Source organism: Truncatella angustata (assembly GCF_020726525.1).
Source record: "Truncatella angustata strain MPI-SDFR-AT-0073 chromosome Unknown BKA67scaffold_5, whole genome shotgun sequence".
Classification (NCBI taxonomy): Eukaryota; Fungi; Ascomycota; class Sordariomycetes; order Amphisphaeriales; family Sporocadaceae; genus Truncatella; species Truncatella angustata.
The window spans coordinates 3,079,443-3,107,012 of NW_025763385.1; the positions used below are offsets into that span (position 1 = coordinate 3,079,443).

The 27,570-nt window shown below is 49.1% G+C and overlaps 11 protein-coding genes across 11 annotated transcripts; 5 read left to right on the forward strand and 6 right to left on the reverse strand.

Annotated features, from left to right (window-relative positions):
• Nucleotides 1-3,262: 3,262 nt before the first annotated feature.
• On the reverse strand, nt 3,263-4,400 carry BKA67DRAFT_647337 (uncharacterized protein). The gene is made up of 2 exons (XM_046105951.1): nt 4,060-4,400; nt 3,263-3,984 (listed from the first exon to the last, which is right to left on the reverse strand). The coding sequence occupies exons 1-2, from the start codon at nt 4,139-4,141 to the stop codon at nt 3,671-3,673; spliced, it is 396 nt and encodes a 131-aa protein (XP_045957730.1). The 5' UTR covers nt 4,142-4,400; the 3' UTR covers nt 3,263-3,670.
• Nucleotides 4,401-5,169: 769 nt separating this feature from the next.
• BKA67DRAFT_321558 (uncharacterized protein) lies at nt 5,170-6,137 on the forward strand. Its single transcript, XM_046096188.1, has one exon. The coding sequence runs from the start codon at nt 5,412-5,414 to the stop codon at nt 6,072-6,074; it is 663 nt and encodes a 220-aa protein (XP_045957731.1). The 5' UTR covers nt 5,170-5,411; the 3' UTR covers nt 6,075-6,137.
• Nucleotides 6,138-7,575: 1,438 nt separating this feature from the next.
• Nucleotides 7,576-8,511, reverse strand: BKA67DRAFT_569713 (uncharacterized protein). The gene has a single exon (XM_046103121.1). The coding sequence runs from the start codon at nt 8,197-8,199 to the stop codon at nt 7,789-7,791; it is 411 nt and encodes a 136-aa protein (XP_045957732.1). The 5' UTR covers nt 8,200-8,511; the 3' UTR covers nt 7,576-7,788.
• A 972-nt stretch (nt 8,512-9,483) lies between these two features.
• On the forward strand, nt 9,484-10,813 carry BKA67DRAFT_679028 (uncharacterized protein). Its single transcript, XM_046108864.1, has one exon. The coding sequence runs from the start codon at nt 9,520-9,522 to the stop codon at nt 10,522-10,524; it is 1,005 nt and encodes a 334-aa protein (XP_045957733.1). The 5' UTR covers nt 9,484-9,519; the 3' UTR covers nt 10,525-10,813.
• Nucleotides 10,814-11,904: 1,091 nt separating this feature from the next.
• Nucleotides 11,905-12,625, reverse strand: BKA67DRAFT_321799 (uncharacterized protein). The gene has a single exon (XM_046096189.1). It carries the CDS (start codon nt 12,488-12,490, stop codon nt 12,071-12,073), a length of 420 nt encoding a protein of 139 aa, XP_045957734.1. The 5' UTR covers nt 12,491-12,625; the 3' UTR covers nt 11,905-12,070.
• A 3,760-nt stretch (nt 12,626-16,385) lies between these two features.
• On the reverse strand, nt 16,386-16,599 carry BKA67DRAFT_569742 (uncharacterized protein; the record flags this gene model as incomplete). The annotated part of the gene is made up of 1 exon (XM_046103122.1): nt 16,386-16,599. A coding segment is annotated over one exon (214 nt), but the record flags the coding sequence as incomplete, so codon positions are not given.
• Nucleotides 16,600-17,073: 474 nt separating this feature from the next.
• Nucleotides 17,074-18,798, forward strand: BKA67DRAFT_321934 (uncharacterized protein). Its single transcript, XM_046096191.1, has one exon. It carries the CDS (start codon nt 17,574-17,576, stop codon nt 18,687-18,689), a length of 1,116 nt encoding a protein of 371 aa, XP_045957736.1. The 5' UTR covers nt 17,074-17,573; the 3' UTR covers nt 18,690-18,798.
• BKA67DRAFT_322064 (uncharacterized protein) lies at nt 18,685-19,437 on the forward strand. Its single transcript, XM_046096192.1, has 2 exons — nt 18,685-19,135; nt 19,186-19,437. Exons 1-2 carry the CDS (start codon nt 18,908-18,910, stop codon nt 19,321-19,323), a joined length of 366 nt encoding a protein of 121 aa, XP_045957737.1. The 5' UTR covers nt 18,685-18,907; the 3' UTR covers nt 19,324-19,437.
• Nucleotides 19,438-21,406: 1,969 nt separating this feature from the next.
• Nucleotides 21,407-23,142, forward strand: BKA67DRAFT_321813 (isoprenoid synthase domain-containing protein). Its single transcript, XM_046096190.1, has 4 exons — nt 21,407-21,823; nt 21,902-22,115; nt 22,188-22,470; nt 22,558-23,142. Exons 1-4 carry the CDS (start codon nt 21,670-21,672, stop codon nt 22,990-22,992), a joined length of 1,086 nt encoding a protein of 361 aa, XP_045957738.1. The 5' UTR covers nt 21,407-21,669; the 3' UTR covers nt 22,993-23,142.
• A 583-nt stretch (nt 23,143-23,725) lies between these two features.
• BKA67DRAFT_679038 (uncharacterized protein) lies at nt 23,726-24,411 on the reverse strand (the record flags this gene model as incomplete). The annotated part of the gene is made up of 2 exons (XM_046108865.1): nt 23,726-24,282; nt 24,330-24,411. The coding sequence occupies 2 exons, from the start codon at nt 24,409-24,411 to the stop codon at nt 23,726-23,728; spliced, it is 639 nt and encodes a 212-aa protein (XP_045957739.1).
• A 669-nt stretch (nt 24,412-25,080) lies between these two features.
• BKA67DRAFT_647344 (uncharacterized protein) lies at nt 25,081-26,537 on the reverse strand. Its single transcript, XM_046105952.1, has 3 exons — nt 26,160-26,537; nt 25,775-26,042; nt 25,081-25,699 (listed from the first exon to the last, which is right to left on the reverse strand). Exons 1-3 carry the CDS (start codon nt 26,373-26,375, stop codon nt 25,317-25,319), a joined length of 867 nt encoding a protein of 288 aa, XP_045957740.1. The 5' UTR covers nt 26,376-26,537; the 3' UTR covers nt 25,081-25,316.
• Between the last annotated feature and the right edge of the window lie 1,033 nt (nt 26,538-27,570).

Genomic DNA, 27,570 nt, shown 5'->3' on the forward strand with positions numbered 1-27,570 from the left:
CCAGCATTTGCCAGACATTGAAGTACCTTCATAACGTGCGTACGGTGTTGTTCCAGGCTTCCGTCGGTATAAATGAGAACGTCGTCGATATATGCCGAACAGAACTCGTCGAGGAACTCCCGTAAGGCCCAGTTAATATACTTCTGGAACGTGCTTGGTGCGTTTGCCAGGCCGAAGGGGGTAACAAGCCATTCGAATAGGCCGTATCGCGTACGGAAGGCCGTTTTCCATTCGTCGCCTTCGGCAATTCGTATCTTATGGAACGCAGCAGAGACGTCTAGCTTCGTATACCATTTTGCTTTCGAGATCTGTGCCAAAGTCTCATGAATAAGCGGAAGGGGGTAACGATCCTTTTTAGTGATCTTATTCAAGGCTCGGTAGTCGACACAAAACCGTAGCCCTCCTCCCGGTTTTCGTACGAAAAGCACAGGCGCTGCCGCTGGCGAGTGGCTGACTCGGATGAACCCTTTATCCAGTAATTCGGTTAAGGTCTTCCGTAGCACCAACAGCTCCTCCCGTGACATTTTATACAGCGGCCCCCACGGGATTGCTGGTTCTTTCTCCCCTTCTCGCACGAGTTCGATACTATGATCGATCCCTTTTCCTCGAAGTGGGGGTAATGGACTGCCTTCTGGATCTTTAAACAAAGGGAGGAATTCGCGGTATTGTAGTGGGAGCTTTTCTTTGGGATTCGTTTTCGGCTTTTTACGGAGAGCCTTCTCGATATCTGCCATGCTTGCCGAGAAAACCTGTATCTTGTTTCCAGGGGATCGAGCCTTTTTCATCCAATGTCCGAACCCGATGGCTCCTATTGCTGCATAGTCGTATGAAGAGGCGGGTCGTCTTTTTCCTAGACTCTGTACTCGTGTTCCTGTTGAGCGAATGCACATCACTTCTTCTCCCAAGCGAAGTTCCACCTTCTGTTTGCTTAGCCAAGCCTTGCCAAGAATCATATCGTACCCCAATGTACTAGGCGCGATATAGAGGCGTACTTGCTTCTCATGGTGTTCGTCAATATCTAGGTTTATACAAGTGATTTCGCGGAAATACCCCGATCCAATAAGTCCATCGACCGGTCGAGGCGGTATCGGTATGCGTTCGAGTGAATTCTGTCGTACGAAACGCTCATTAATAATACCGTAGGAAAGGCAACCCGAATCGACGAGTGTGTGCGCGAATGCGGTCTTATTAACTAGACACTCTATTAAGAAAGGGACTGCGTCCATATTCTTATCTGGTCTTTCCTCTTGGTCTCGTACGGTATGAGTTTCGCTCTTGTTCTTCCCTAAGCCACGACTTCGACTTAGGGGCTCTCTTTTCCCGACTCTCCTCGTATTACACGTTGTTCGTTCTGGGGCAGACTGTTCTTCGTAATGACCTTAGCGTCACAGTTCATCGCTTTGTGGCCCTTCCCTCCGCAACGAAAGCAGAGTCCCAATTTTCGATGGTTTTCGTAGCCTCTCGGACTGCCAAAGGCTGCTTGGGTTGGTTCCCATTCCATTATTTCTGCTTCAGATGTTTCTTTTCTGTTCTCTCGTTTGGTATTCTTCCAATCCGCTCGCTTGACCTTCTTGATTTGCTCGTCAATCTTCTGTAATTGTCGGCAATAATCCTCGTACGACGCAGCCTCTTGCGTACCGACCAACCCTTTCAGAATTTCCACATTTAGAGACGAATTGAGATATCCTTTTTTCACTTCGTCGTCCCACGTGAGTCCTCCCGCTTCGAGTAGTAATTGGTCAAATTCTCCAAGGAACTCTGTCAAACCCTTTCCTCGTTGTTTGATAGTGTTGAGCCGACTGATAGCCTTCGTACGGCGCTCAGGGTCCGAAAAAGTCGTTCGAAGGAAGCTTTTAAACGTATCCCAAGTCAGGCTGTTCGGATCTGTCTCTTGTTTCGCCTGTATCCATGGCAAAACTCGAGCGGCTGCTTTCCCTTCCAGCCTGCTAAAAGCATACCACATAAGCTGATAGTTGTTACCAATAGCGTCTTTGTCCACTTCGATCTTTGCCGCCAATTTGGCTTCGAATTGTGGGTATAGCGCAGGATCTTCTCCAGAGAAGGGGGTAGGGTCTGGTAGTCGGGCGCGGGGTCGTTGTGGTACCGTACTTGACTGCTGTGGAGTTTGGGGGTCTGCGATGGTTGGTGTTTGTCGCAAGAGCATCGCTTCTCGTAATGACTGGTTTTCTTCTCGAAGTGCATGTACTATCGTGTTCAATTCTTGAAACTGAGCCAAGAAGTCTTCGTACGATGGTTGTGTCATATTGAGAGAAGTCTAATGTAATGGGTCTAGACCGAATGCTACACTCTGACGTCTATTATCTCTATGAACAAGAAGACTTCTCTGAGGAGAGAAGTCTTTCTTAGCTTCTGCATTCTTGTGTACTCTTTCTTATATACTTCTTCCTTCCTAACCTCTAGCGCGTCTAGTAGGTTCTGTGGGTCCTACGATGGGGCCTTGGCCCCTGAGTCTATCGCTAGGGGTTCATCCCATAACACACTTCTTCATATTGAGACTTAACAAAGCAACGAATTTGATGCCCGTAGATTGGGAGGCCAGGGAGGTCAGGGAAATCAATCGAACCGATCGAACCAAATACCATACTCCCGATCTCCTATGAGTGGAAGATGGAATACATTCCATCTTTTCTCGACAATTTGAAGCCGAAGATGTGGTGCGTCACTCGATTTTATGCAGCCAGGTATTTATCATGAGAAGGGGCTGCGAACCCTATTTGCCATTGGAGCAATGATCAGATTCAGAGCTCTTTTTCGACTTCGAAGCATATTCATTTGATTCCCTGCCAAATACCGATATCGAAGACGACCTGAGCAACAACGGGTATTGAATTTGTAGAAGGATTTGTTGGTTTATGAATGATCTTGGAGACGGAGGAAGAGACTGCCACTGGCTGATACAATCTAAACTTAAAGAACACTTTGCATCAGCCTAGACAAGGATATTCAGCTCAGGATTCTTCAAAGTGAGTACCTGTAGTTTTGTTTTGACCAAGTAATAAGAGTAGGGAGTGAGTCTACGACGTTGCAGCGTGTCGAAATCACCTAGCATGCAGCGTCGTTGTGCAGGAGAAGATGCAATTTCTTGGCAACACAGGGACCAACGAAAGAGTTACCTGATCGAGTCAAGCCATAGAAACCTTGCATGATCAGCAAAAGATAGCGGAGTGCTTGTACTGACGTACATATACTAGCCACGGAGTTTATTTAGCGCCTTCAACAATTCAATAGTGCTAAGAAGGGAGTAAGATATTGTCAATACGACTAGCTATGCCAGCTTCCAGCAAGTACTGCAACCTCTGTGGTTCCTGCACCAGTCATGCTCCTAATATGATCTACAAAAAAATCCCAGCCAGTGAGGGCCTTGGTTTAACGAACTATTCTGTCCAAAGGCCCTATATTACTTTTTTATTCCTCCATCACATAAGGAATAAGGAACATGATTCGATAGTGGAAGACTGGTAGCCACTCTTGCCTTCCAGGCTCTTACACCTTATACGTGACATCGTACCTCAAGTACTACAATATTCACGTATAAGTGCCTACGCGCATATCGGTAAGCGACTACTTTGTATTCAATTTAAGGTCCTCCTCATGTGACAGGAAACTGTCTGCCATTCTTTCCCTTCGGCTTACTGTAATTATAAATATCCTAGTCGCATGGGAAGACGTGTTTGCACACATTATCCTGGTTATTTGGGTTGGGTATCAGCACATCTTGGATCAGCTGGCAGTCGAAGGAGCCAGTAAAATTATACCCGCCGTATTTCATGCCTATGGCGTTGTAATCTCCACTTTCACTAAGATGTGTAATATCCGTAGTCCAGGGAAGGGTGCTGTCGATGGAAAAGGGACCGAGGGAGCTGAGATATTCGAAGACAGGTGCATTCTTCACCATCTGGCCGATGACCTTGCAGCTACTATCATGGACCTCGGCGTTCTTCCAGAAGGAATGAGGATAGGTAGCTGAGCGCTGATTTAGTGCAACTCCACATAGTGAGGCAAAGAAGAGTGAAGTAAGGGAAGTGGAGGAGATCGTACTTTCAGCAGCGGAACTATATGTTCCGATGATAGACAATGTACACTGTCCTGAGGAAGTGGGCGAACAGAAAGCGTCCGCCATGACCTGAACAACTGCGAGGGTGGAAACAGAGACGAAGACAGCCAAAGCACGTGGTGCATGACGGGTGGCTGAAAGGCTGTTACGAAGTTTGTCATCGTGTGAAGCGCGGCTTCGACCCCAATATTTATTCCTTGTTCACTAATTCTCTTTGGCTGTTAATAGACCCATCAAAAGGACTTTGATAGTAATGGAAAAGGATCTAATTTCGTCTTGTAGCGAGAACTGGTACTACAGTATCAATAAGTGCGAAAGAGCCTGGCTAGAGCTCACGCTCTTGGATCAGAATTGATACGGTCCAAAAGAGTGCTGAGGGTATACGTACAGGTCAGAGCTAGAAATGGATCGTCTGTGCTTAGAGAAGAAAAGAGAGAGAGACAAAAGGAGGAAGCCGGTTTTGACCTTGTCTGTACAGTACCGAAGTTCAAACGTGTCGCGGTGTTCAAAATGGAAATGGACTAGCTCGAAAGTGGCCATCCACGATAGGTTCCCATTTGGGGTATGAATCCACTGACCACTTCTGAACCCACCAGCGCAATTCTATCCGGTCCCAACTTCCATGTGCCAGAATTGACTTTCCAGAAACTGCATAGCAAACTACGTTTTGGTAGGTTGTGCTTGCTGGCCAAAAACGTTTTGTGGGCCTGGCCATCGGTCCGCTCTTTAATCTGTCCCCGGTTATCGAACCCATGTCATTTTGAGCCGCTTGGAGCCTGTCCATTTTCAGCACCACCAAATTGGGGAATGGTGTTAGCGACTTGTCGGTCGCGTCAAATGCGCGCAATCGCATGACCACTTTTCACCACTACACAGCAGCAACGGTCTGAACAATGCCTTCTCCCTTTCGATGCTGTCGAAAACTGGACATGTTTGGAAGCTGTCATGAACGCAACAGAATCTGAAATACCGGTTACCAGATCCGATCCGCCATTGATTGGGCTCAATACTGACTACTGCTTGCCATTGTTGAATCCAAAGCTGGCCCTTAATGGCCCTCCGAAACGATGTCACCCAACTCCCAGAAGCCATCTCCTGTCGAACGAACGAAAAGTACGAAACCAACGAAGCGGACGCAGGCGCATATAGTCACAACGACATCTAATTGCTCGCATTACTGAAGGAGCACAAATGTTACGGCTATTGATCTGGCCAGCCACATGCGGCACCCATCTGAGTTCTACAGACTGAGGTTGAACAAAAACACGTGGAGCTTGCGAAAGGCAGATTATGGACATTTCAATTGTATGCAATATGTAGATATTCTATGTAGGCCATGGACCAAGATCCAGGAATTGCGTCTCTGCATCGGCTCTACTCCGTTTGGAGCAGGTTCGTAGCCGGCACCACGTACAGGTTGCAGAATCCGTCTTCGCCGACCTCATCCCAGCAATTATGTCCGGGGGAAGCGGGTGGTAACGCTGACCTGCCACAGCGAAGTTCATCCCAGCAATTATGTCCGGGGGAAGCGGTTGGTAACGCTGGCCTGCCACAGCGAAGTTCATCCCAGCAATTATGTCCGGGGGAAGCGGGTGGTAACGCTGGCCTGCCACAGCGGAGTTCATCCCAGCAATTATGTCCGGGGGAAGCGGGTGGTAACGCTGACCTGCCACAGCGGAGTTCATCCCAGCAATTATGTCCGGGGGAAGCGGTTGGTAACGCTGACCTGCCACAGCGAAGTTCATCCCAGCAATTATGTCCGGGGGAAGCGGTTGGTAACGCTGACCTGCCACAGCGAAGTTCATCCCAGCAATTATGTCCGGGGGAAGCGGTTGGTAACGCTGGCCTGCCACAGCGAAGTTCATCCCAGCAATTATGTCCGGGGGAAGCGGTTGGTAACGCTGGCCTGCCACAGCGAAGTTCATCCCAGCAATTATGTCCGGGGGAAGCGGTTGGTAACGCTGACCTGCCACAGCGAAGAGAGTTTTACATCTGGTAGGGCATGGTTAACTGCCAGATGGACACGAGTGTGAAGAAGAAAGGAAAGAGAAGTTCAAGACAATCTGGGCGAGGACAAGCTTATATAGATGGGTCTGGGTGGATCGAGTCATGTGATTCATATGATTCATGTGGCCGAGCTATGGTCTTTCGTGTTTTGGCTAGAGTTGCATCTGGACCTGCCGGTCCGATTCTGGAACAAAAGATGGCAGGTGTCATGTACTCTCAGTTTTAGACTCCTACCGTCATGTAGAACTCTACGATGATCACAGTCCGATCTAGGCACTGTACGTAAATGGATCGTAGACCGCTCGAACATCAACAGCGACGCAGCTTCGGCCAATACAAGAGTCGTTTGTACCAAAAACTGTTCTCTGCTACCCACCCCGCCATTGTTCCATTTCATGCTCGCTGGGTGGTACATATTTGGCCGTGGCTTTGCATGGGGTACTGTGCTGCATCCTTTTTGGTCCTTAGACGAAATGGTGCAGTGCCGTACAGTACAGTAACATCCGGTGGTCTAATGAGTATGCTGGTACTGTACAGCAGTGTGATGTGTTAATGGAAGAGTGTCCTTGGAGGCTTTGGTAGAGAACAGCCGACGGAAGTGGTGGAACACTTGAGGCTGGCGGTCTTGGATGTGCTGGAAAGCACCTTCGATGAGATTGAATAAGTCCTTCAACCCAAGGATACGACTCTATATGAGGGGCATTGTGGCGCTTGTCGGACAGAACTCACGAACGCGGATCTCCATATGTATCAGAGGTTTGATTGCGTAAGTTGATCTTGCCCATATTCATGCCTTGACTGATCCTCTCCCAGTTGGTATGCTCGCGATGCGCCTCTCTTCCCGGTGGTACACCCTGCATCACAGGCGTTCATTATAGATTTGGGCGGTAGCAAATTTTGTCAGTCTACGGTCTGGATGAACCCTACAAGATCTGCTTTGGTCCACTCGAGAAATCAGCAAGACCTCGATGTTGTGGTGAGTTCCCTCAACGGTACTTCCGGACACAAGTCTCCTACGCAAGACTAGGCCACATATTGTGCAATGATTGTTTGGAATCAGCCAGATAGACGAGAATTTAAGATGTCCTATGTGTCGAAGAAAATGCTGCGAAAGATCACGGTGCGAAGATAGTTGCCTTCAGATTTTCCACGTGTTAAGTTAAAGCATATGTCATAGATAAACGATGGAAACGAGTCTTGAGCGTGATCCAATCTTGTCATTAACAACTTTTGTCGTGGGGTGCATTTGTATCGACGCGACTCACCACCTCCTGTGGAGTAGTTGGTTGGAATATAGCGTACGGTGACGCCTATTGGAACGAGGATCTTTGGCAATATGGTCCAACCGCACCCAATATCTCATCCGGAAGACTGCTGTAAATCACTACTACAGATATACATATATATATATATATGGGAAGGCACCTCTGATCCTTGCGGGCAGAATATGCAAATCAATACATCACGTGTATGCGCGCGCTCATGAAGTAGCCATGACCACCATTTCTCCGACATGATGTGGTCGTAATGATGTTGTATAGAACAGGTCGGACGAAAGGATGTCCTGTTGGGCAGGTATCATATCCCATCTCTTAATGGAATGTTTTACAATGCAAAACAGACGGAATGACGTCGCGAACAGTCCTCTGCTTTACTCTTGAACAAAAGCGTCCTCTTTTAAATACTAACACTCAACACTAGGTCTCTTAACGTTCTTTACTCTTCGAGGTGCTGCTGCCACCGCTGCTTTTACTGTTGTCGCCGGCCTGAGGCTTACCATCCGCATGGCCCTGACCTCCCCAAGCCATTTCCTTATTGGCTGGGCTAAACTCTAGCGGATTACCAACACCACCACCTTTGCCCATGGTGTCCTTCGCAGTCTCCGGTGATGTCTTCTCTGGGTTGAAGGCCGCATCCTCGTTGGCGGCTGCTTCGTCGTCTGTTCCAGATATTGTGTTGTCGTGCGCTTTTGGTTTAAGTGATTCCCGGTTCTGATCGTCTTTATAGGCCATGCATGTTGTTTGCGAAGTTTGGAAACTCTGGGTACCGCGCATAGGTAAAATGTGCGCTGTAGCTGGCGTGCGCAGTGCGGTGCGGAAGGGCATGAGAGACGGCATTTGAGCCTGGGAAGTATCTTTCTAAGTGCAACTCGGTGGATTGGGGAGGAATCGTCCAGGAATCGTTCTTAGATGTCAACTGAGTGAAGCAAACCAAGTCATTCGGGAATCATGGTATCATGAGCCGTCAACATGGTGACTGTCATAAACGAGAGAGTGACGTCAAGCCTCTTGATCTTGCAGTGATTAGTGCTAACACTGCCTTTCCAAAATTAGCCCCTTTTTAAAGAAGGCAAAAGAATAAGAGTAAAATTGGTGGGATCTTCTAAGACTGAAGAGAACGTAAGTACTGAAGAGTGATTGGCGCCTGGCTGTCAATTCCAAATGGGTAGTTTCGCTCAATGTGCTGTGCATGCATGGATGCTGCTCTCGAGTACGGTATGAAGCGCGGCAGCAAAATCAGTCTTATTGCAACCACTAAGTCCGTGTACGCTTACTTTTTAAGGTTACTAGCGCCGACGTCAGCGATGGTGCATAAACTACAAACCATTGTGGAAGTCGTATGATTTGGGAAAGTTTGGATAAGAGAAAAGGTGAGACCGGCATTTTGGCAATGACATTCGATGAATGTACAACCCGAGCTGCCAAATTGTTGAGTTTTGATAATCAATGCCGTTTCACTACTATACTTAACAACTCGATACTGCACTTTATACATCCATAAAGAACGAGTTTAAACTCAAAAGAACAGTTCTCACTTATGTATACCGATAAGGGTGACGCTGGCTCCTCCGCGCGCAGTCCGCTACACGATCCCAGTCTTCTCTCGTTGCGACAGTTTCATGAACGGCATCAACAAGTGCTTCGAAATCGGTCAACTTGGTTCTTGTGGAAGTCTCGTAACGGCATACCGATTGATATGCTCCACACTGACCCGGGGCTCGTGAACTGTCCCGCATGCCCAGCAAAGTAGTAGCCTTGAGGTGAGTACGACTAGCAGCTTCAGAAGCTTCCAATTGACACCTCTTCAGCGAGAGAACTTATTCGGCACTGCCAGTACCAGGACGATGAGCCATATTGTTGTTGATGCTGCGACGCCATCCCAGCTCCCGCCGGATCAACGTCCAAAGTTGCCTAGTGCTGCCTCAACAAAGTGGCCTCCGAGCGCAAGGAATGCTGTGGGGAAGGGGTTTGCCTCCGCCATCCGTTGATAAAGATAGCTTAGTTCGAAAACCTTTAATGCAGAGTATCCTTACAATTTGTCCGTATCATGTCCGTAACCTATCCCGTCTGTAACCCAACCTTCCCTCTTGTTCTGATGAAGGTAAGTGACAACAAGATGAGAACAACCTAGGTCTCCTTTACGCCGACCAAGGCAAGATGCAAGAGGCGGAGGAGATGTACTTGCGGGCGCTTCGAGGGTACGAGAATGTGTGGGGACCGGATCACACGTCGACACTAGACACGGTCAACAACCTAGGGAACCTTTACAAAGCCCAAGGCAAGATGCAAGAGGCGGAGGAGATGTACTTGCGGGCGCTTCGAGGGGAGGAGAATGCGTGGGGACCGGATCACACGTCGACACTAAACACGGTCAACAACCTAGGTCTCCTTTACGCCGACCAAGGCAAGATGCAAGAGGCGGAGGAGATGTACTTGCGGGCGCTTCGAGGGTACGAGAATGTGTGGGGACCGGATCACACGTCGACACTAGACACGGTCAACAACCTAGGGAACCTTTACAAAGCCCAAGGCAAGATGCAAGAGGCGGAGGAGATGTACTTGCGGGCGCTTCGAGGGAAGGAGAATGCGTGGGGACCGGATCACACGTCGACACTAGACACGGTCAACAACCTAGGTCTCCTTTACTCCGACCAAGGCAAGATGCAAGAGGCGGAGGGTATGTACTTGCGGGCGCTTCGAGGGAAGGAGAATGCGTGGGGACCGGGTCACACGTCGACACTCGACACGGTCAACAACCTAGGTCTCCTTTACAAAGCCCAAGGCAAGATGGAAGAGGCGGAGGAGATGTACTTGCGGGCGCTTCGAGGGTACGAGAAAGCCGTCGGACCTCAACATATCGCGAGATATCGACCAGCAATCAATGCGACGTGGGGTTTCGGAGCCTTGTTATGGGATCAGGGCAAGCTGGTGGAGGCGAGGACATACTATCAACGCGCCCACGACAATCTTGAGGCGCTGCTAGGGCCTCAGCATAGAGATGTTCAATCACTGCACAATGCCTTACTCGAACTGCATCAGAGGATCCATGGTAAGCTTTTGTTACCACGTTTGGTTTTTGTAAATTTGTTTAATAACGAGTGCAGATACGGTATCCCCACAACAAGCTCGGAAGACCACACGCCGAGACGTTCTCGAAAATGACCTCTCGCATCCCCGTAAGGCGGAAATGATCCTAAATAACGAATACTTGCAGCCTCTTATACATAGCTCGTAGCTAGTCTAGTTAGCATGCTTTTTGCTTTCTTATTCTTTAGCCAGGCAGAGTGCATAGCTTGATCTAGTTGTTAGTAACCGCGTAAGAAACTACGTTATAGCCTATTGCTTTATAATCGACGTCCTTTATAAAATGTAAACAAATCCTATCGTTATTTGCGACCCATGCCGTTCTATTAAAGTTTGTGTGTATGGAATGAAACGCAGTAATTAGATACGAGACTGTGATAATAATTACCCTTTGATAATAAATTTTCAAGATCGTATGGTGCTTATTTATCGTCAGGCGATAAGAGATCCAATGCGCTAAGAAACCAGGCAACTCGTGCTCAGAATGGTTAGACATTAAGGCTATCAGATTTAGGGGGTTACCGGAATGGGTTAATCTGATTATAAATTATGTGTAATAATGACCGGAATGCATACCCAGTATCTGACAAAAGCTCTTGTGTAGAGGGGCACTGGTTTTTATGTACCTGTACTTATGGATACCCAGTGTCGGCCGGATTATTATGCAAGATCCAAAATCGGACCTAATTAATTATCTTAAATAACGAAACCCGCGACACCCATTTCGCCCTTTACTGTACAGTAGCTAGAGTGCCGATTTCGTCGTGTACAGTACCGAAATTCAAAATTGTCGCGGTGTCAAAAATGGAAATGGACTAGCTCGAAAGTGGCCATCCACAATAGGTTCTCATTTGGGGTATGAATCCACACTGATCACTTCTGATCCCGCCAGCGTAATACTATCTGGTCCCAACTTCCATTTGCCAGAATTGACTATTCCAGAACTGCATAGCAATACTACTGTACGTGTTAGTTGTGCTTGCTGGCCAAAAACGGTTGTGGGCCTGGCCATCGGTCCGCTCTTTAATCTGTCCCCGGTTATCGAACCCATGTCATTTTGAGCCGCTTGGAGCCTGTCGCCATTTTCAGCACCACCAAATTAGGGACGGTGTTAGCGACTTGTCGGTCGCGTCAAATGCGCGCAATCGCATGGCCACTTTTCACCACTACACAGCAGCAACGGTCTAAACAATGCCTTCTCCCTCTCGATGCTGTCGAAAACTGGACGTGCTTGGCAGCTGTCATGAACAAAAGCAGATTCTGAAATACCGGTTTCCAGATCCGATCCGCCATTGATTGGGCTCAATGCTGACTACTGCTTGCCATTGTTGAATCCAAAGCTGGCCCTCAATGGCCCTCCGAAACGATGTCACCCAACCCCCAGAAGCCATCTCCTGTCGAACGAACGAAAAGTACGAAACCAACGAAGCGGACGCGGGCGCATATAGTCACAACGACATCTAATTGCTCGCATTACTGAAGGAGCACAAATGCTACGGCTATCGATCTGGCCAACCACATGCGGCACCCATTTGATTTCTACAGAATGAGGTTGAACAAAAACACATGGAGCTTGCGAAAGGCAGATTATGGACATTTCAATTGTATGCACTATGTAGATATTCTATGTAGGCCAGGGACCAAGATCCAGGAATTGCGTCTCTGCATCGGCTCTGCTCCGTTTGGAGCAGGTTCGTAGCCGGCACCACGTACAGGTTGCAGAATCCGTCTTCGCCGACCTCATCCCAGCGATTATGTCCGGGGGAAGCGGTTCGTAACGCTGACCTGCCACAGCGGAGTTCATCCCAGCGATTATGTCCGGGGGAAGCGGTTCGTAACGCTGACCTGCCACAGCGGAGTTCATCCCAGCAATTATGTCCGGGGGAAGCGGTTCGTAACGCTGACCTGCCACAGCGGAGTTCATCCCAGCAATTATGTCCGGGGGAAGCGGTTCGTAACGCTGACCTGCCACAGCGAAGTTCATCCCAGCGATTATGTCCGGGGGAAGCGGGTGGTAACGCTGACCTGCCACAGCGGAGTTCATCCCATCACCTGTAGGCTCTCGGGGCACTTCCAGATGGCATCGTCTGCAGGCTCCGAGGCACTTTCAGACGGCATCGCTTGTCGGCCCTAAAGCACTTCACCAAACGGCTCTCACTTGCTAGTTACCACGAAGGGCACCCGCAAGGAACTTCACCTGCTAGGCTCGAAGCACTTTTCCAGGTGGGGACCATCTGACAGGCTCGAGAGAACCTGCCAGATGACACATCCGGACTAGTCAAAGTCGCGGACGGCTTCGCTCGCAGGACCCGAAGATGCTGGCAAGGAACGTCACGTGTAGTCTCGAGGACTTCCACGTGGGGTCATCCGTAGGCTCCAAGAACCTGCAGACGGCACAAGCTGCCATCGCGAAGCGACAACAGAAGGCTTCACTCGGAGGACCCGAAGATGCTGGCGAGGAACATCACGTGTAGTCTCCAAGACTTCCACGTGGGGTTCATCTGCAAGCCTATGGGAGGGCTTGCAAACGGCACAAACCGTCATCGCGAAGCGACAGCAGAAGGCTTTCACCCACCAAATCCGAAGATGCTGGCGAGGAACTTCACGTGCAGTGTCGAAACACTGATAGGTGGGGTTATCTGTAGGCTCTAGGCGCTTGTGGCAGATGGCTTCACCCGCCAGATCCGAAGATGCTGGCGAGGAACTTCACGTGCAGTGTCGAAACACTGACAGGTGGGGGTATCTGTAGGCTCTGGGCGCTTGTGGCAGATGGCTTCGCTTGTAGGCTCGAGGCACTTGCAAGGAACTTCACGTGTAGTGTCGAGACACTGACAGGTGGGGGTATCTGTAGGCTCTGGGCGCTTGTGGCAGATGGCTTCGCTTGTAGGCTCGAGGCACTTGCAAGGAACTTCACGTGTAGTGTCGAGACACTGACAGGTGGGGGTATCTGTAGGCTCTGGGCGCTTGTGGCAGATGGCTTCGCTTGTAGGCTCGAGGCACTTGCAAGGAACTTCACGTGTAGTGTCGAGACACTGACAGGTGGGGGTATCTGTAGGCTCTGGGCGCTTGTGGCAGATGGCTTCGCTTGTAGGCTCGAGGCACTTGCAAGGAACTTCACGTGTAGTGTCGAGACACTGACAGGTGGGGGTATCTGTAGGCTCTGGGCGCTTGTGGCAGATGGCTTCGCTTGTAGGCTCGAGGCACTTGCAAGGAACTTCACGTGTAGTGTCGAGACACTGACAGGTGGGGGTCATCTGTAAGCTCGAAGAACTTGCAGATGGAACACCCGAAGGTGATGAAGAAGGAAGAAAAGAAATTGTACTCGACGAGAAGAGAGACGGGCTTATATATCCGTTTATTGTGGGCCGTCTCGTCCTTGCCCCATATTTTTCTTATGCAGTTGGTGGTTGGACTTCTTCCTGAACTTGTTCTTGTTTGGACTTGTTCTTGCCTGGCCTGAGTCGGGAAAGCCTCCTGGTCAACCGAGTACGGTTTGGTACTCGGTCATGGATCCGATACGGGCTGCCACTGTCGGCCCGCACTCGTCACAGCAAGAAGTGGATCCTCTTGCCCTTGTCCGTCCTGTCAAGGGATACCAGAAACGTATTGCAGGAACAGTGGGTCCCCACATACAGAACTGTACGGTACAGGGGGTGCACTTTTGGCTTCCCTGCTTGCAACAGGCCATGTTCTCAAATGCGTACTGGGCTTAATCACTTGGACATCACTTCCGACCTCACATGTACAGTACTGTAATCATCACATCTGTGCTTCTCACGTAATGGGCAAGGATTTGGTCACCACAAGGGTCATGATTTTGAGCTATCCGCACCAGGTAATATAATTCGAGATTGGGAAAAGCCTAGACTGGCTGTTCTCAGTCTGAAAGTGTGTTTGTCGCAGCAAGAGCATGGCTTCGTGCACCATAAGCCGTTTCTAGCCCCCTACGATATATACTTGCCTCATTCATTCAGGAGCAGGATATTATCCACCTGAATGCACAGTTCTAGATCAGTGAGACGTGAATATGAGAGTAAAAGCAAACCAAGTATGGCAATGAAATGCGTGGCTAACCTCCTCAAGCTCGTCCCTCCCAGAAAGGGCAATGAGATCTGGTTTCGGATTAGATAGCGGAGTTAAGCACTTTTTGCCCGTTTGGTCCACTTGGCCTCCGAGCTAGTGCGTCCCGCTGGGCTCTCCTGATTTCGACGGGACGAAACTACCATTACCAATCCAAAGGCAGGCATGCAGGCAGGCAGGCAGGCATTGTTGACATATCCTAGGAGCATGGTTACCAAGTTACAATACATGCAACAGTTATTTCGTGTACCCAGTGTCAATTGTAGAAGAGTGCAGAGGGGGGTCGGAAATGATATTATCCACCTGAATACACAGTTCTAAATCAGTGAGACGTGAGTATGACAGTAAAAGCTAACCAAGTATGGCAATGAAATGCGTGGCTAACCTCCTCAAGCTCATCCGTCCCAGAAAGGGCAATGAGATCCGTGTTCTGATTAGATGGCGGAGTTAAGCACTTTTTGCCCGCTTGGTCCACTTGGCTTCCGAGCTAGTGCATCCTGCTGGGCTCTTCTGAATTCCACGGGACGAAACTACCATTCCCACTGCAGAGGCAGGCAGGCAGGCAGGCAGGCATTGAAGTGTAAGTGGAGCATGGCATACAGCAGAACCACGTGTTTGTTGGGTTGCGACCTGGCTTAGCCCTGAAAGCGGTTGGCTTGCGGGCCAAGACACGGTATGTCTGCCCCACCATGAGTCCGCTCTTTTATTCTGACCAGGGCTCAAAATTGGCTAGCCCAGGTTGATATCGGCACGACCTTTGGCAAGGCCAAGTCTGAACACCAATTTTGTACCTCATAAAGAGCACGCCATGTTGCGTATGGGAAAAAGACAAAGACAAAAAGAAAAAGTGAAAAAGAAAGAGGCAGCTTATTGCGTAGACATGACCGATAACCTGGGGCCGCGGGAGAATGGATGCTGTCAATACTGTACATTATCTTGACCGAGAAAATCGGTCGAGGAAAGCTGGGGGCCAGGGGAGAAGGACATAATGCAACCAGATCTCGTGTTCACCCCAGTGACTCCCGCAGGGAACTAGACTCACGTGTGATGGTACGTGGATAACATAAGAAGGACTGCAATCAATTGATTGCGGAGTTGTGTGTTATGGCCACCAATGACATGAGCAGCCACGCAAACATCCCTTGGCTCTCCACTGATTACGAGGCAGTGCTCTGAATTGGCATAAAAGACGCTCACTGCCCTGGCATTCCTCCTCTTAGCTTACCAGACTGTCGGGTCACAACAGGCGATGAGAACAACAAACGGACGACCAGGCCGGCCACCACCGACTATTCCCATTTTACAGCTGAACGTTGCAGAACGTTACATGCTACATACTACTACCAACAACGCCGGATGGTCGATGTCGTTCTTGGGTGGAAAGGAAGAAGTCGTTACATAAGAGCATCAACAAATGTAAAAGCGTGAAAGAACATAAGAGCATCGAGAAACCCCAGCTACGAGCATCAGGAGTGTCGAGCAGGGTTTGACGGGCGCAAAAAGGCAGATTGATGATAAGTGCGTCGGCATCGGGATCCATGACATTTGCCGTCATTCCCGACCTGTCTTGTGCAAGACTGTCAAGGTGTTGCCAGTATTCGGCCCACCACCTCCTGCTGGTATCCACTCGTGCGACCAGTGTCATAGCCATGCACGGTTGAGGTAGATCCAAGCCACATTGGGGATCCGGACGAATATCATCGCTCTATTCCAGTATCGATCCATGCAATAGCATTTCCGAGTTTCAGGTTGACCTGTTTGGAGTCAAGAACGAGAACATGCCGGAACAGGTTTTGGCGTGACCATTACCGTCCCTTGATAGGTCACATCATGGGTACTAAGTCAGTCAGGCGAGCAAACAAGAGATGACGGATAGGACGGAGATGACGAAGATGACAGATAATGGACAGGGTTTGCAACAGGAATGTCATGTGAGACATTGATCCAAGCCCCTGGACCGAGGTAATGCAACTTACATGACGGCATCAAGAATACCAGTGGGAGCCCATTCTTGAACGAGTCACCTGCGACTGGAGTGAGCCAATGCCAAGTAAGAACGCGCGAGAGAAGCAAGAACTCGCAGGAGAAGCAATGGCCCGAGTAGGACCCTTGTTGTGGCATGGTCAGTTAATTACACGTTCGCTATCAGCCCCGACTAGATTGATGGGAGTACTGACCAGGTCTGATGTCTATGAAACAGAAAGCAAGTACATGTATGCACGTGAATTGAGATTCAGCATATCTGGCTTGTAGCAGGTAATTCGCGACATTGTAAGAGTCGATCGGCCGTTACTTATACATGCAGTCAGTCAGAGTTGATCACAGGGCGTTACACAGAAGTTCTTGGGACAAGTTAGGTTAGTTACAATTAGCCGAGAACAGTGAAGTGCTCAGAGCATTACCGAAAACTATGCTCTTAGCACCACCAACTGCGGTACTCGGCAAATCAGATTCAGTGCAACAGATCGAATATTGACATACTGTTTTCAAATGGGGTGAGGCGGACATTTCAAAGCTGCTGGCAAGCCATGACACCAACAATCGGGTTGCGCGTCTGAAGGCCAAGGGGTTAGCTTGCATAAGCAATGCGACAGTCATTTTGGAAATGCATATGGAGGATGTAGCTGAATATTGTGTGCCAAAATCACCAACAGACGTAGCTTATTTGTCCCAGCCGGCCTCATTGGCCACTGCAATCGGGAAAACAATCGTTGGCTGACACTTCAGAGTTTGGTGGCTAGCCATGATCTTCTAGCAAATGTTACAGAAACCCGATTAAAATTCTTTCCTATTCTACACGAGGTCATCCTTCCGCCGAGCCGGGCAGCTTTGTAACGATAGGCCAAACTTAATGTTGTCACTGGAACGTGTCGACGCGTAACGTGCACTAGCGACTTCGACGGCTACACTGTACTGTACCTCGGGTCAGACACTTATTTGTGATTGATTATTAGTACAAGCCCCCATTTCCTTCACCTTCTTCGCACTCTTCGCACTCTTCGTACTCTTCGCACGTTCTTAACTCACGCACCTACCTATTTGGCAACATGCATTATAATCCGTTCGACGCCCTTGGCCTCAATTATGGCCAATACACAGACAAAGAAATCCGTAAAGCGTATCATTGTGCATCGCTTCAATGCCACCCCAATAGACGGCCAAACGAAACCAAGGATCGGTGGCCCACACAGCAACATGTGGAAGAGTCCAAATTGTTTCTTCTAGGCGATGGAGAGAAAAGGGTATACCGCGGGTATCCGAGAATGTTCTTTCCCGAAAACCGCGACCCTGATGTTTACAATGCACCACAATGCCCATTCTACGTCTGTACCAGTTGTGGAGCAGTCGGGGACTGTTCCTGCGACGATCCCCTCACCATGGCTTTCACTATATGCGATACTTGTCGTATGGTCCTACCGCAACATCTGGCCAGGCAGCATGGCCAGGAAGATCATGGCGCTTGCGCATTGTGTGGTGAAATCCAGGAAGATGGGCATTTCTTATCCAAGCACCCGGATAATGTGTGCTCTTTGTGCGGCGAACTCGAAATGGGCAAAATGCTACCACACCTTCAAACTAGGCACGCTCTTCACGACTGCGACAGTTGTAAGGGGAAGGATGTTGCCAAGCTTGTTTCTCATCTTCGAGACGATCATCGGGCCTGTCCACTCTGCCGCAAACCTTCTTCGTCCGATTCGATTAATAAGCATCTCTCGGGATATCATGAATGGGATTGTTGTAATGGTTGCGATAGCCTGACGCCCGCTGACTTCGAACGCCATTTACTATCTGACCACAGCTGGGTGACTTGTCCATTCCCTGACTGCCACCCTGTCATGACCGGCAAATTGTGGGCTCATATCCGTAACAAGCACGCCTTTCAACGCTGTCCAGGATGCCCACCAACGGAAGCTGACTTTGCCAGAGCAGTTGACCATACTGCATTACACAGTTTTGAGTTCTGTGCTTATTGTGAAAAACATTATTCTGCACTGGATATTGGCCACCATCGAGTTGCGAGACATGTTGGTTGCAATGCCAGTATTGTCACCTCGCAAGCCCTGATGAGGTGGAACATCAACTACATATTATCGATCATAAGCTTGAGTCCTGCACAGAGTGCGCCAAACTTCAACCATTCCATGATGTGGAGCGACACCTGATCGAAGAACACCATTGGCTGCGTTGTCCTTTTTGTAGGAAACCTCTTGATGGGAGTTCCTTGCTGGACCACATTCAACAGCTTCACAAGCAGTGCCCCAGGTGCAGCAGTTTTAGTGGTGACGCTGAAGGTCTAAGGTTCCACCTTCTGAGAAAGCATGAGGGAGCTAAATGTGACCATTGCGACGAGGCCCTACCCCGAGACCTGATTCAAGAGCATATGGACAGACTTCATCCAACAATGCACTGTCCGCTCTGTGTTTGGAGCGGCACTTTGCAAGAATTTCCTGGACACATCAAAAGCCACGAATTCTCTAAACAAGTAGAAAGCCGCGAAATGCCGAAACAGATCGGAAATCACGAGATATCCAGCGAGCAGCATCCTCCTCGCAAAAGGCGTCGACTTGATACATATAAATGTAGCTACTGTCGGAACGCTAAAAAAAAGGTGGGTAGCCATGAAATCACATATCCAGAAAGAGCTAACCTAGGACTTAGTGTGTACCGGTAGACGGGCACGAGAAATGCCACTGGTGCCTGGAATATGGAGAACCTTGCTCTGAGCTGACGACAAAAACGGGGATTGTCAAAGGTCGCTCCACCAGCGACTGTCGGTCATTGCAGCGTTCAATCTGATATTTGGGAAGCTCGCGCCTCGCGATATTGAACTCACTACGAAACCGACTCGATCTTCCTGGCTGGGTTCAACAGTCTGGAACCTCCTTCCACGAAGCCAATTATTTACAGATATACCACCGTAGCCAACACGCCATAAGAGTCAGACAGTATATCTAGGACCACTGCTTTCAAGGTACATTCACTCGCGGCATCCGCTCTCTCCGTCCAAGATTCCCTGCAGACAAATGCAGGATACATATTTACAAAGGCTGCAGATTCTAGGTGTTCTTAGCTCGACCTGTGCACATTTTCATCTGCTACTTGATGCTTGCACAGGGTTGAAGTTCGTCTATATTTATTTATTAAGCTGCCTTGCGAATGCCGCCGCCGAGCCTGTTTCGTATTCTTGCCCCATAGGCAATGTGACATACATCTTCGTCGCCCCGGCTGACCGGAACTTCCCAGGGGTGTCCCTCATCGCGCAGGAGAAGGGCCGCACGAGACTTGACCTCAGAAGAGCCAATCTAGGCCATTGCGTAGTCGCTAGGTTCGAGACTGATGATTGCTCCACTCGCCGAAGCGTGTAATCTCAAGGTCAGTAATCTTGGCCACTCTGCAAGAACATCTGTTTCGGAAACTGGGGGCAGCCCGAAGAAATTGAGACTCGTTCAGTTCATCCGAGAAACCCCCGGTCTCTTTCTGCATCCTTATGGACCCTTTACCATTCCGACAAGTTATTTTATCACAAAACAAATAGAAAAACGGTATGTAGGACTCGTGACGTTAAATTAACTTTCACTGATGAAGAGGCTTTCGTGAGGATACATGAGTAACGCCGCCATCTCTGCATAGCCGATACGCAGGACTTCCTACACATCCCATTACGTCCGACGTAATTGTGCTCATTTTCATCCCAAAACACCTCTACGGGAAATCCATCTCCACGTGGCCGCACCCAAACGGAGACCCTGGGTAGGCCTGCCAATACGCAGCTCCCAAGCTCTTCCAGAGTCCAGAGCTCACTATTCATGCTGCTAGACCACCGCCGGCTTCCAGTTTTCCAGCGAAAGTCTTCTTGGGAGCCCTTCACCATGAACTCAATCTTTTCCAAGTGAATATGACCCGGCACCCATCATCACACGTGAGTCTAGTTCGCTGCGGGAGTCACTGGGGTGAACACGAGATTTGGTTGCATTTTGTCCTTCTCCCCCGGCCCTACTGTATGACACTATTGGAGCTGGGGCGGTTAGATGTCGTCAATGTGGACTCATACCCCAAAAAGACGACCTGCAGATCGTAAGGGATGCCCCACTCATTTATTCCCCTTGTGACTGGTTCGCACGTCCTTTGTCTTCCCTACCTTTGATTGTTGCATGTATCGCCGTTTGGAGGATATGTCAGCAATACCTGCCTGCCAGCCTTCCTGGGGTGGGAATGGTAAGTCTAGCGGGACACACTAGCCAGGGGGCCAAGTGGACCAAGCGGGCAAAAAGTGCTCAAATCCGGCAATCTAATCAGAGAACCCGAATCGTACTGTCGGCGCTATAAGGTGTTCTGCCCAAAAAGCGAGACGATTGTGGGACGGATGAGCTTGAGGAGGTTAGCTTCTATTCTCATGTTCGCCTCTAACTGATCCGGAACTCTGTGTACTGCCCGGCCAGGATAGCTCAAAACCATGATCCTCATGATGACGACCAAATCCTTGCCCACCACGCGGGGATCATTTTTGTACGTCAAGCAGATGTACGGTACACTATTGAACTGCTTGATGGACTACCTTCTGCGTCCCACCCCAGTCCGCGTACACGCGGTAATTATGGAGTGTACACTTCCGTAATCTGAGGCCAGATTTCCTTTCTCGAAAGTTGTCATGATATCTGAACCTCAATAAAGTACATGTATCGATGGCTTGAAATGGAAGAGTATCCAGAACAACATTGTATCTCGTTAATGCCAAGTGGTGTCGAGGAAACAGTTTAATCAGCATATTCCTCCTTTTGCTGCCGGTACAATTACAAGCAATTTGTAGGGGACATTTCAATCTCAACTAGCAAAGTATTGAAACAAGATGTAGATATTTGGCCAGCCAGTATCATATTATACACCAGCGAGCGGAACTGTTCCCTTGACGGCCATTGTCAGCATTTTCATGCACGACCGTTGCAATACGAAAGTTTCTGCAACAGGCGATTTTCCCTTTCCCTTCCTCTCTCTTGTCTCAGCGATCACTATATAAATATGAAGAAATCATGTCATTGCAACTGAAGGATCAGACATATCGTTCACTGCAAAAAACTCCAACCCAGCATTCACCCTATCCTGTCATCCCGATCAGACCCATCGGCCTGATTAGCAAACATCAGCATGGCCAAGTTCATCCGACTACCCGATCTAGAGGCCGGTTGGCGATGGCCTCGTCAAGTCAACATCCACACGGCCGACATCAAACAAGAATGCCTCGACTGGGTGTCTAGTTTCGGGGCATTCACCCCCCAGGCACAGAAGGCCTTCGACAAATGTAACTTTAGTCAGCGGCACCCGTATCTATTTACCATTGAGTGACAAGGCTCCGGCGCGCTGACATGAGCTTTTGCAGATTTGCTGGCTGGTCTGATGTACCCGCGATTGGACAGAGAACAATTGAGGTGTACGTGTGATGTCATGAACCTCTTCTTCATCTTTGACGAGCACTCCGACATATCCGAACCGGCCGATGTATGGAATCAAGTCGACATCTTGATGGATGCTCTGCGCAATCCCGAAATGCCACGCCCAGCCGGAGAATGGGTCGGCGGCGAGATTGCGCGACAGTAGGTCGTCCATTCCCCAGGTCAGCTACCGTCATGATAAGAACAAGTGAGCTCACTGGAGGTGCACAACAGGTTTTGGATTCGAGTGGCTGGGATCTCAACCAGGTCATTCCAGCAGCGGTTCCTTGCAAGCTGGGAGAAGTACCTGAAAGGAACTGCACAACAGGCAGAAGATAGGTTCCGCTCTCACATCCGCACCGTCCCCAGCTATCTCGAGGTTCGGCGGCAAACCATTGGAGTGATGCCCTCTCTGGCCTTCTTCCAGATGGAAATGAACCTGCCAGATGAGGTGCTAACGCATCCCACTATCAGAGCATTAGAGACGCTCGCGGTGGATCTGACTATCATTGCTAATGTAAGTTTGCTGTCAGCGTAGTCGATCTCATGAAGACGCGGAAGACACAGAACACGGAACAGTAAGCTCACATCATCGGCGCTCTAGGATGTGCTGTCATACAACAAAGAACAAGCCTCTGGCGACTATGGGCATAACCTCATCAGCATTATTATGAAAGAGTGTCGTTTTAGTCTACAGGAAGCGATTGACTGGGCCGCGAGGATACATGCCAAGCTCGTACAGCAATTCAATCAGGCGGTTCTCGTAGTGCGCCGTTGGGGTGGTCCCGTCGACTTGGATATCCAGATATATGTAGACGGCATTGCTCAATGGGTCGGTGCCAATGTCCAGTGGAGTTTCGAGAGCGAGAGATACTTTGGGAAACACGGCCTCGAAATCAAGGAATCTCGCATCCTAGAGCTGCTGCCCTCGAAAGTGGAGGCGCGAGTCGAGACGGGTCCATTTGTCGTCAACAATCTGTTGTCACGGGGGCCTGATGACATATTTCCTGAAGTGTTCGAGATGGTACGAGGATTCTGAAGATACTTAGTTGCGTACATCTCTACGACTAGTGCTCAGAGATCCTTGTACGTGCGTGCGTGAGGCAATGAGGAACAAAATACAAACTACATGCGTGTCAGCTGACTAAATCCACGGTTGACGCGACATCTATGCTACCTGTGCGACGTAAGCAGATAGTGATGGTGATAACTGCATTCGCGTCCGGTCATTCCGAAGGCACGTTCTTCTCTGGATGATATTCCTGCATGCATCAGAGATACCGTCTTAAAGGGAATGTTCCGTGTTCGAATGGTGTCTGCAAAGAAGACCATAAAGCTCCTAAGATCGCATCGGTGATGTCCACATCGATCGAGATCCACTATGGTTATCTTCGCTTCGTAAGTGAGAATTTAGTCCTACAAGTTCGATAGGGAAAACCCGGCAGGAGCAAGGTTGCGTACGGAGTATACCTATCATTGTTAGTGAGCCTGAAACATGGACGCAAACAGGACCAAAGGAGTAATTCGTCATGGACAGTGTAGCTCACTCAAGCTTGAGCAAGGATGGGATTATGAACGGCCTCCAAATACTGAGTGCAATTTTCTTGTCACAAGGGGCCTAATTCAATGTAGTATTGTGTATCAGCCGGATCCAGCTTTGAGTGTTTCATTCAAGTGGATTGAATAATCATTAAATGGCACTCAGGCTGGTGATGGTACAGTGCTACCTGTAATAACCCAATCGATTCTTAGTGAATTCCTTCGTCATTCGATTATCTCAATCCAGACGCTACGCGGAGCTCTAGGTGATTTCGAAGTCGCGAGACGCCAAAATAGTCCAGAAAACATCCGTCCATATGTTCCATAACATCATGTCCACCATGGACGTACCATACTGGGACAAATACGATAAAAGGAACTGGCCATCTCCGCCAAGAAATCCGCACACTGCCGCAAACTTGAAGGAGAAAAGGTGAGCTTCGGCCCAGGTGTACCAGGGTCAGGTGGCCGACAATCTCTTTACAGTCCTGACTCTCAGATGCAGTGACAAACGCTATTTCGTGGTTGGGTTGCCATTTTTCTGGGTGCATCAATGGCAGCAAGTCTGCACCATCTCCTTCGAGGGCACCATCAATTGAGAGACGTAGCTTCCGTTCCGTGCCTCCCAATACGAGGTGGCTTTCCATGTATTGCCAGCGACAGGTCCGAATCAAACCGAACAACCCCTTGGCGCGTATTTCATTGCTCCGCCTACGACTGGACGGCGTCCACGACAACTTCAGAGGCATGTCAACGGATACAAGATAGTCGTATATCATGATTCGAAGCTCTAGACAGAAATGAGCATGAAGGATTACGTTCGCAGGGAATACATACCTGGAGGAAGTGACAATAGGAGGTCTGGCGGTTGTTCTCCATCTGAAGCGTCTATAGCGACGATTTGATTGTGTACAATCATAGCAGTTAAGACAGAAATGTTTTCTTACGACTCTACTTAGAAAAAAAAAACGAAAAAATGAAAAGAAATCAAGTATTGATTCATCCATTGCTCATGGGTGGTCATGGGGGCAAGTGATCTTATATAAATATTCAACACGTTCGGGACTACACAGAGTGCTCGGAAGCCGCGAAATACGGCATGACTGTTACGCCGGTAAGTATGCCTTGAGGTTGACGGTAATTGTAGACTCTGCAGAAAGCACAACGACCAGCGCTATGGTAACACCAGTAAACGAATTATAGCCCTGACAAGATGCACCATTGTTCGACTGATTATTTCAGTACTTTCTTGAGTTACAGTCTGTTTGATGTCGCACTGAAGTTAAGTCCTCTAGTACAACCCTATATTCTTGAAAAATACGGCCATAGGATCGACAGATAGAGCACAGTTGCCTCCTTGCCAAGGGCGATGGTGTGACGGCAAAGTGATGGACCACTTCTGCGATCTTGATCTTCTCTCAGGAATACAGGGTCCTCGGCCGAAGAAAAGTATGGTCGTATATCTCTCTGCATCTTTGTCAGGTCAACCTTCCAGGTGTATATTTTTGCCTGGCTGTTACATCCTGTCTGTGGAAATATATGCCCACTCATTGAAGTTGTGCCCATGGACTCTTCCCGTTCGATTACATAGAGACCCATCAGTCCGATGGTCTCCAAACTCCACGCTTCCTCGGACTGAACCTGCGCTCCATCATCATCCAATGCTGCCTCACTCCTCCAGGCGTTCGGTCCAGTCTTGTGGCTATATCTTCCCAGCTCTGCTCTTGTTCCATCCCGCTCGCAGAGTCTGCTCCTGTCGAGGACTCCAAGGCTTATGACACATGACACGTCGTCTCTTGGCAGGTCTTCCCCGTGGCTCTCCGTCTACATAATCTTGATCGTGGTGTGTCCCAAATGACCATCCTTCTCCCTGAGGTACAACGCATCATCAGAAGTGTGGTCCGTGTGACTTCGTGGAGGAGTGCAGACTGTTCTTCGGGATCTGTTGCTTGAAGAGGTGCTGTGTGGCCCGAACAAGGTCAAGCCGTCCCTGCTTCTTGCAGCAGCACCGCCATCAACTCGCTTTCTCCTCATCGTCATAGCATAGTCTCGGATTGCCCAGAGACTGATCCTCAGCATGGCCGCATTCTTCTCCTCCGAAGACACCGCATGGTTATCATTGACTAACGAGTTCCAGGCAATCTTGTCGTGTCGATGGAACGGCAGCGATCCGTACTCGCAGCATGGTCCACAGTGCCGCGAGGAGGCTGTAGGCCTAGAACATCATGTCAGTGTCACTTTGTCTCTATTCAACCCAATATCGACGGTGTGAATGCCCTTACTTCTCAGGCTTGCCGATTCTTTCATCATGCCCTTTGTTATATTTCCTTCGTTAGCGAGTGGGATTGGCGACGGCGACATGGAGGACGACTGCGAACCGTTGGACTCCTCACTGACCAGACAGTGTATCGGGGAGTATGGAGGCTCTATGGTGCTGGCCTTGATGCTGATGGTCTCATCGTCAGTCAGAACGTCCGACAGGCTAGCTGTGTCGATCGCCGTGCTGTCACGCCTCGTCCATGGAAGTCGTTGTTGCTCGTGACGAACGATCTGGGGTTGGGTTAGATGGGAAAAGTCTTTTTTTTTGGCTACGGTCTCGAATTTGCAACGATCTGCTGTTCCTTAGGGTTAGAAGGTTTTCTGCAGTCAGGCTTTCCGCGTACCTACCATGGCTTTTGACCTCTGGCGGATTAGGCATTGATGTGGACGGTATGGGGAGACTGTTGGCATATCTGCTGAGATGCCAAGCGAGATATGATGTTCTCCTCCCCGATCATGCATTGATGTCGTTGTCATGCCTCTGTGCACATCTCGAAATGCTCGACGGTCATTGCGCTTGAAGGCGAGCTGCGCCATTTTCATGACACCGAGAATTACCAGCATGAATAACGGCAAGTCAATGTAAGTAGGACGAAATTAAGATTTATTGATGAAGTTCGAACTTCTATCTGATTGTAAAGCAATTTACCATATTTATAATTAGCAGTGTATTAAACTACGGCACACTTTCGCTCTATCATAATAATGACAAAATTCAGACGAGAGAACCGATATGCTACAATCAGATAGACCCTGATGGAAACTCGTGCAATAAAACTACAAACCGGTACGGTAGCCCAAATGAGGCCTCTCAGGTGGTGCAGAGCAGGTGCTGTATCCGCTCTGGCCCGAATACGCTTTTGATCTGACCGACTCAGGACGACTTTCGACGACGTCGTTGTACAATTGTAGCTTGTGATACACTCCGTGTGCCGAATTCTAGCTCCCGATAGGAAGGCCACTGTTGCTCCATTGTAACGTTCTTGACCTTTCGGTCCCCTTTTGTACAGAATTTGTCCTGCACTCTTAGATCAACTTGTTATACCTAAACAACCTGTGCACGATTGCGTTCGAGTTGAATGAGTGAAATTCCTTCTCGGGTTACGAGCTATAGTGAACAATGGGGCTCCAAACATGTTTTGCATATATTTTAGGCATTCCTGCTAATGACAATCAATTAAATGTATGCATTTGGGCGGACGCGATGGTTTTGTCACTCGGACTTGATTACTTTGCAACTCTTCTACTGTACATTGTCAGTCATAAGAAACATACACACGAGTCTCGACCCAATAGCTGTTCACACTACAAGCACTGTTCGTCATGTGATGTTTCTGGTTTCGTTGCTGCCGCCATTGTGGTGGGGACAAATCAGGGTCTTGTCGTTGTCAGGTACTGTACGGAAACGGGAATTAGACTACTCGCAAGTGACCGATTGTGATTAGCAGGGGAAGGGAGCGCCGATGGCGTAGAACGCCAACTATCCCCCCTATGACTCTTCTTCACAGCAGCGTCACTCCGAGAATATACCGCAGATTGCCAACCACTCAACACAGACGGCATCTCTGTCTGCTTCTTCCTCTCAAGATACAACAGTCCGTCAACTTGAAGTGAGAATGAAAAGCTTGATGCCGCTGGCCTGCTCTTCGTAGATAAAGATGTTGCCGCTTGCGATCAGAAAGGCCCTCTCGCGATCAAGAGGCCAGCGTGTGACATGTTTGCCGTTACCTCTAATACACCATTCGATGAGATAAAGGGC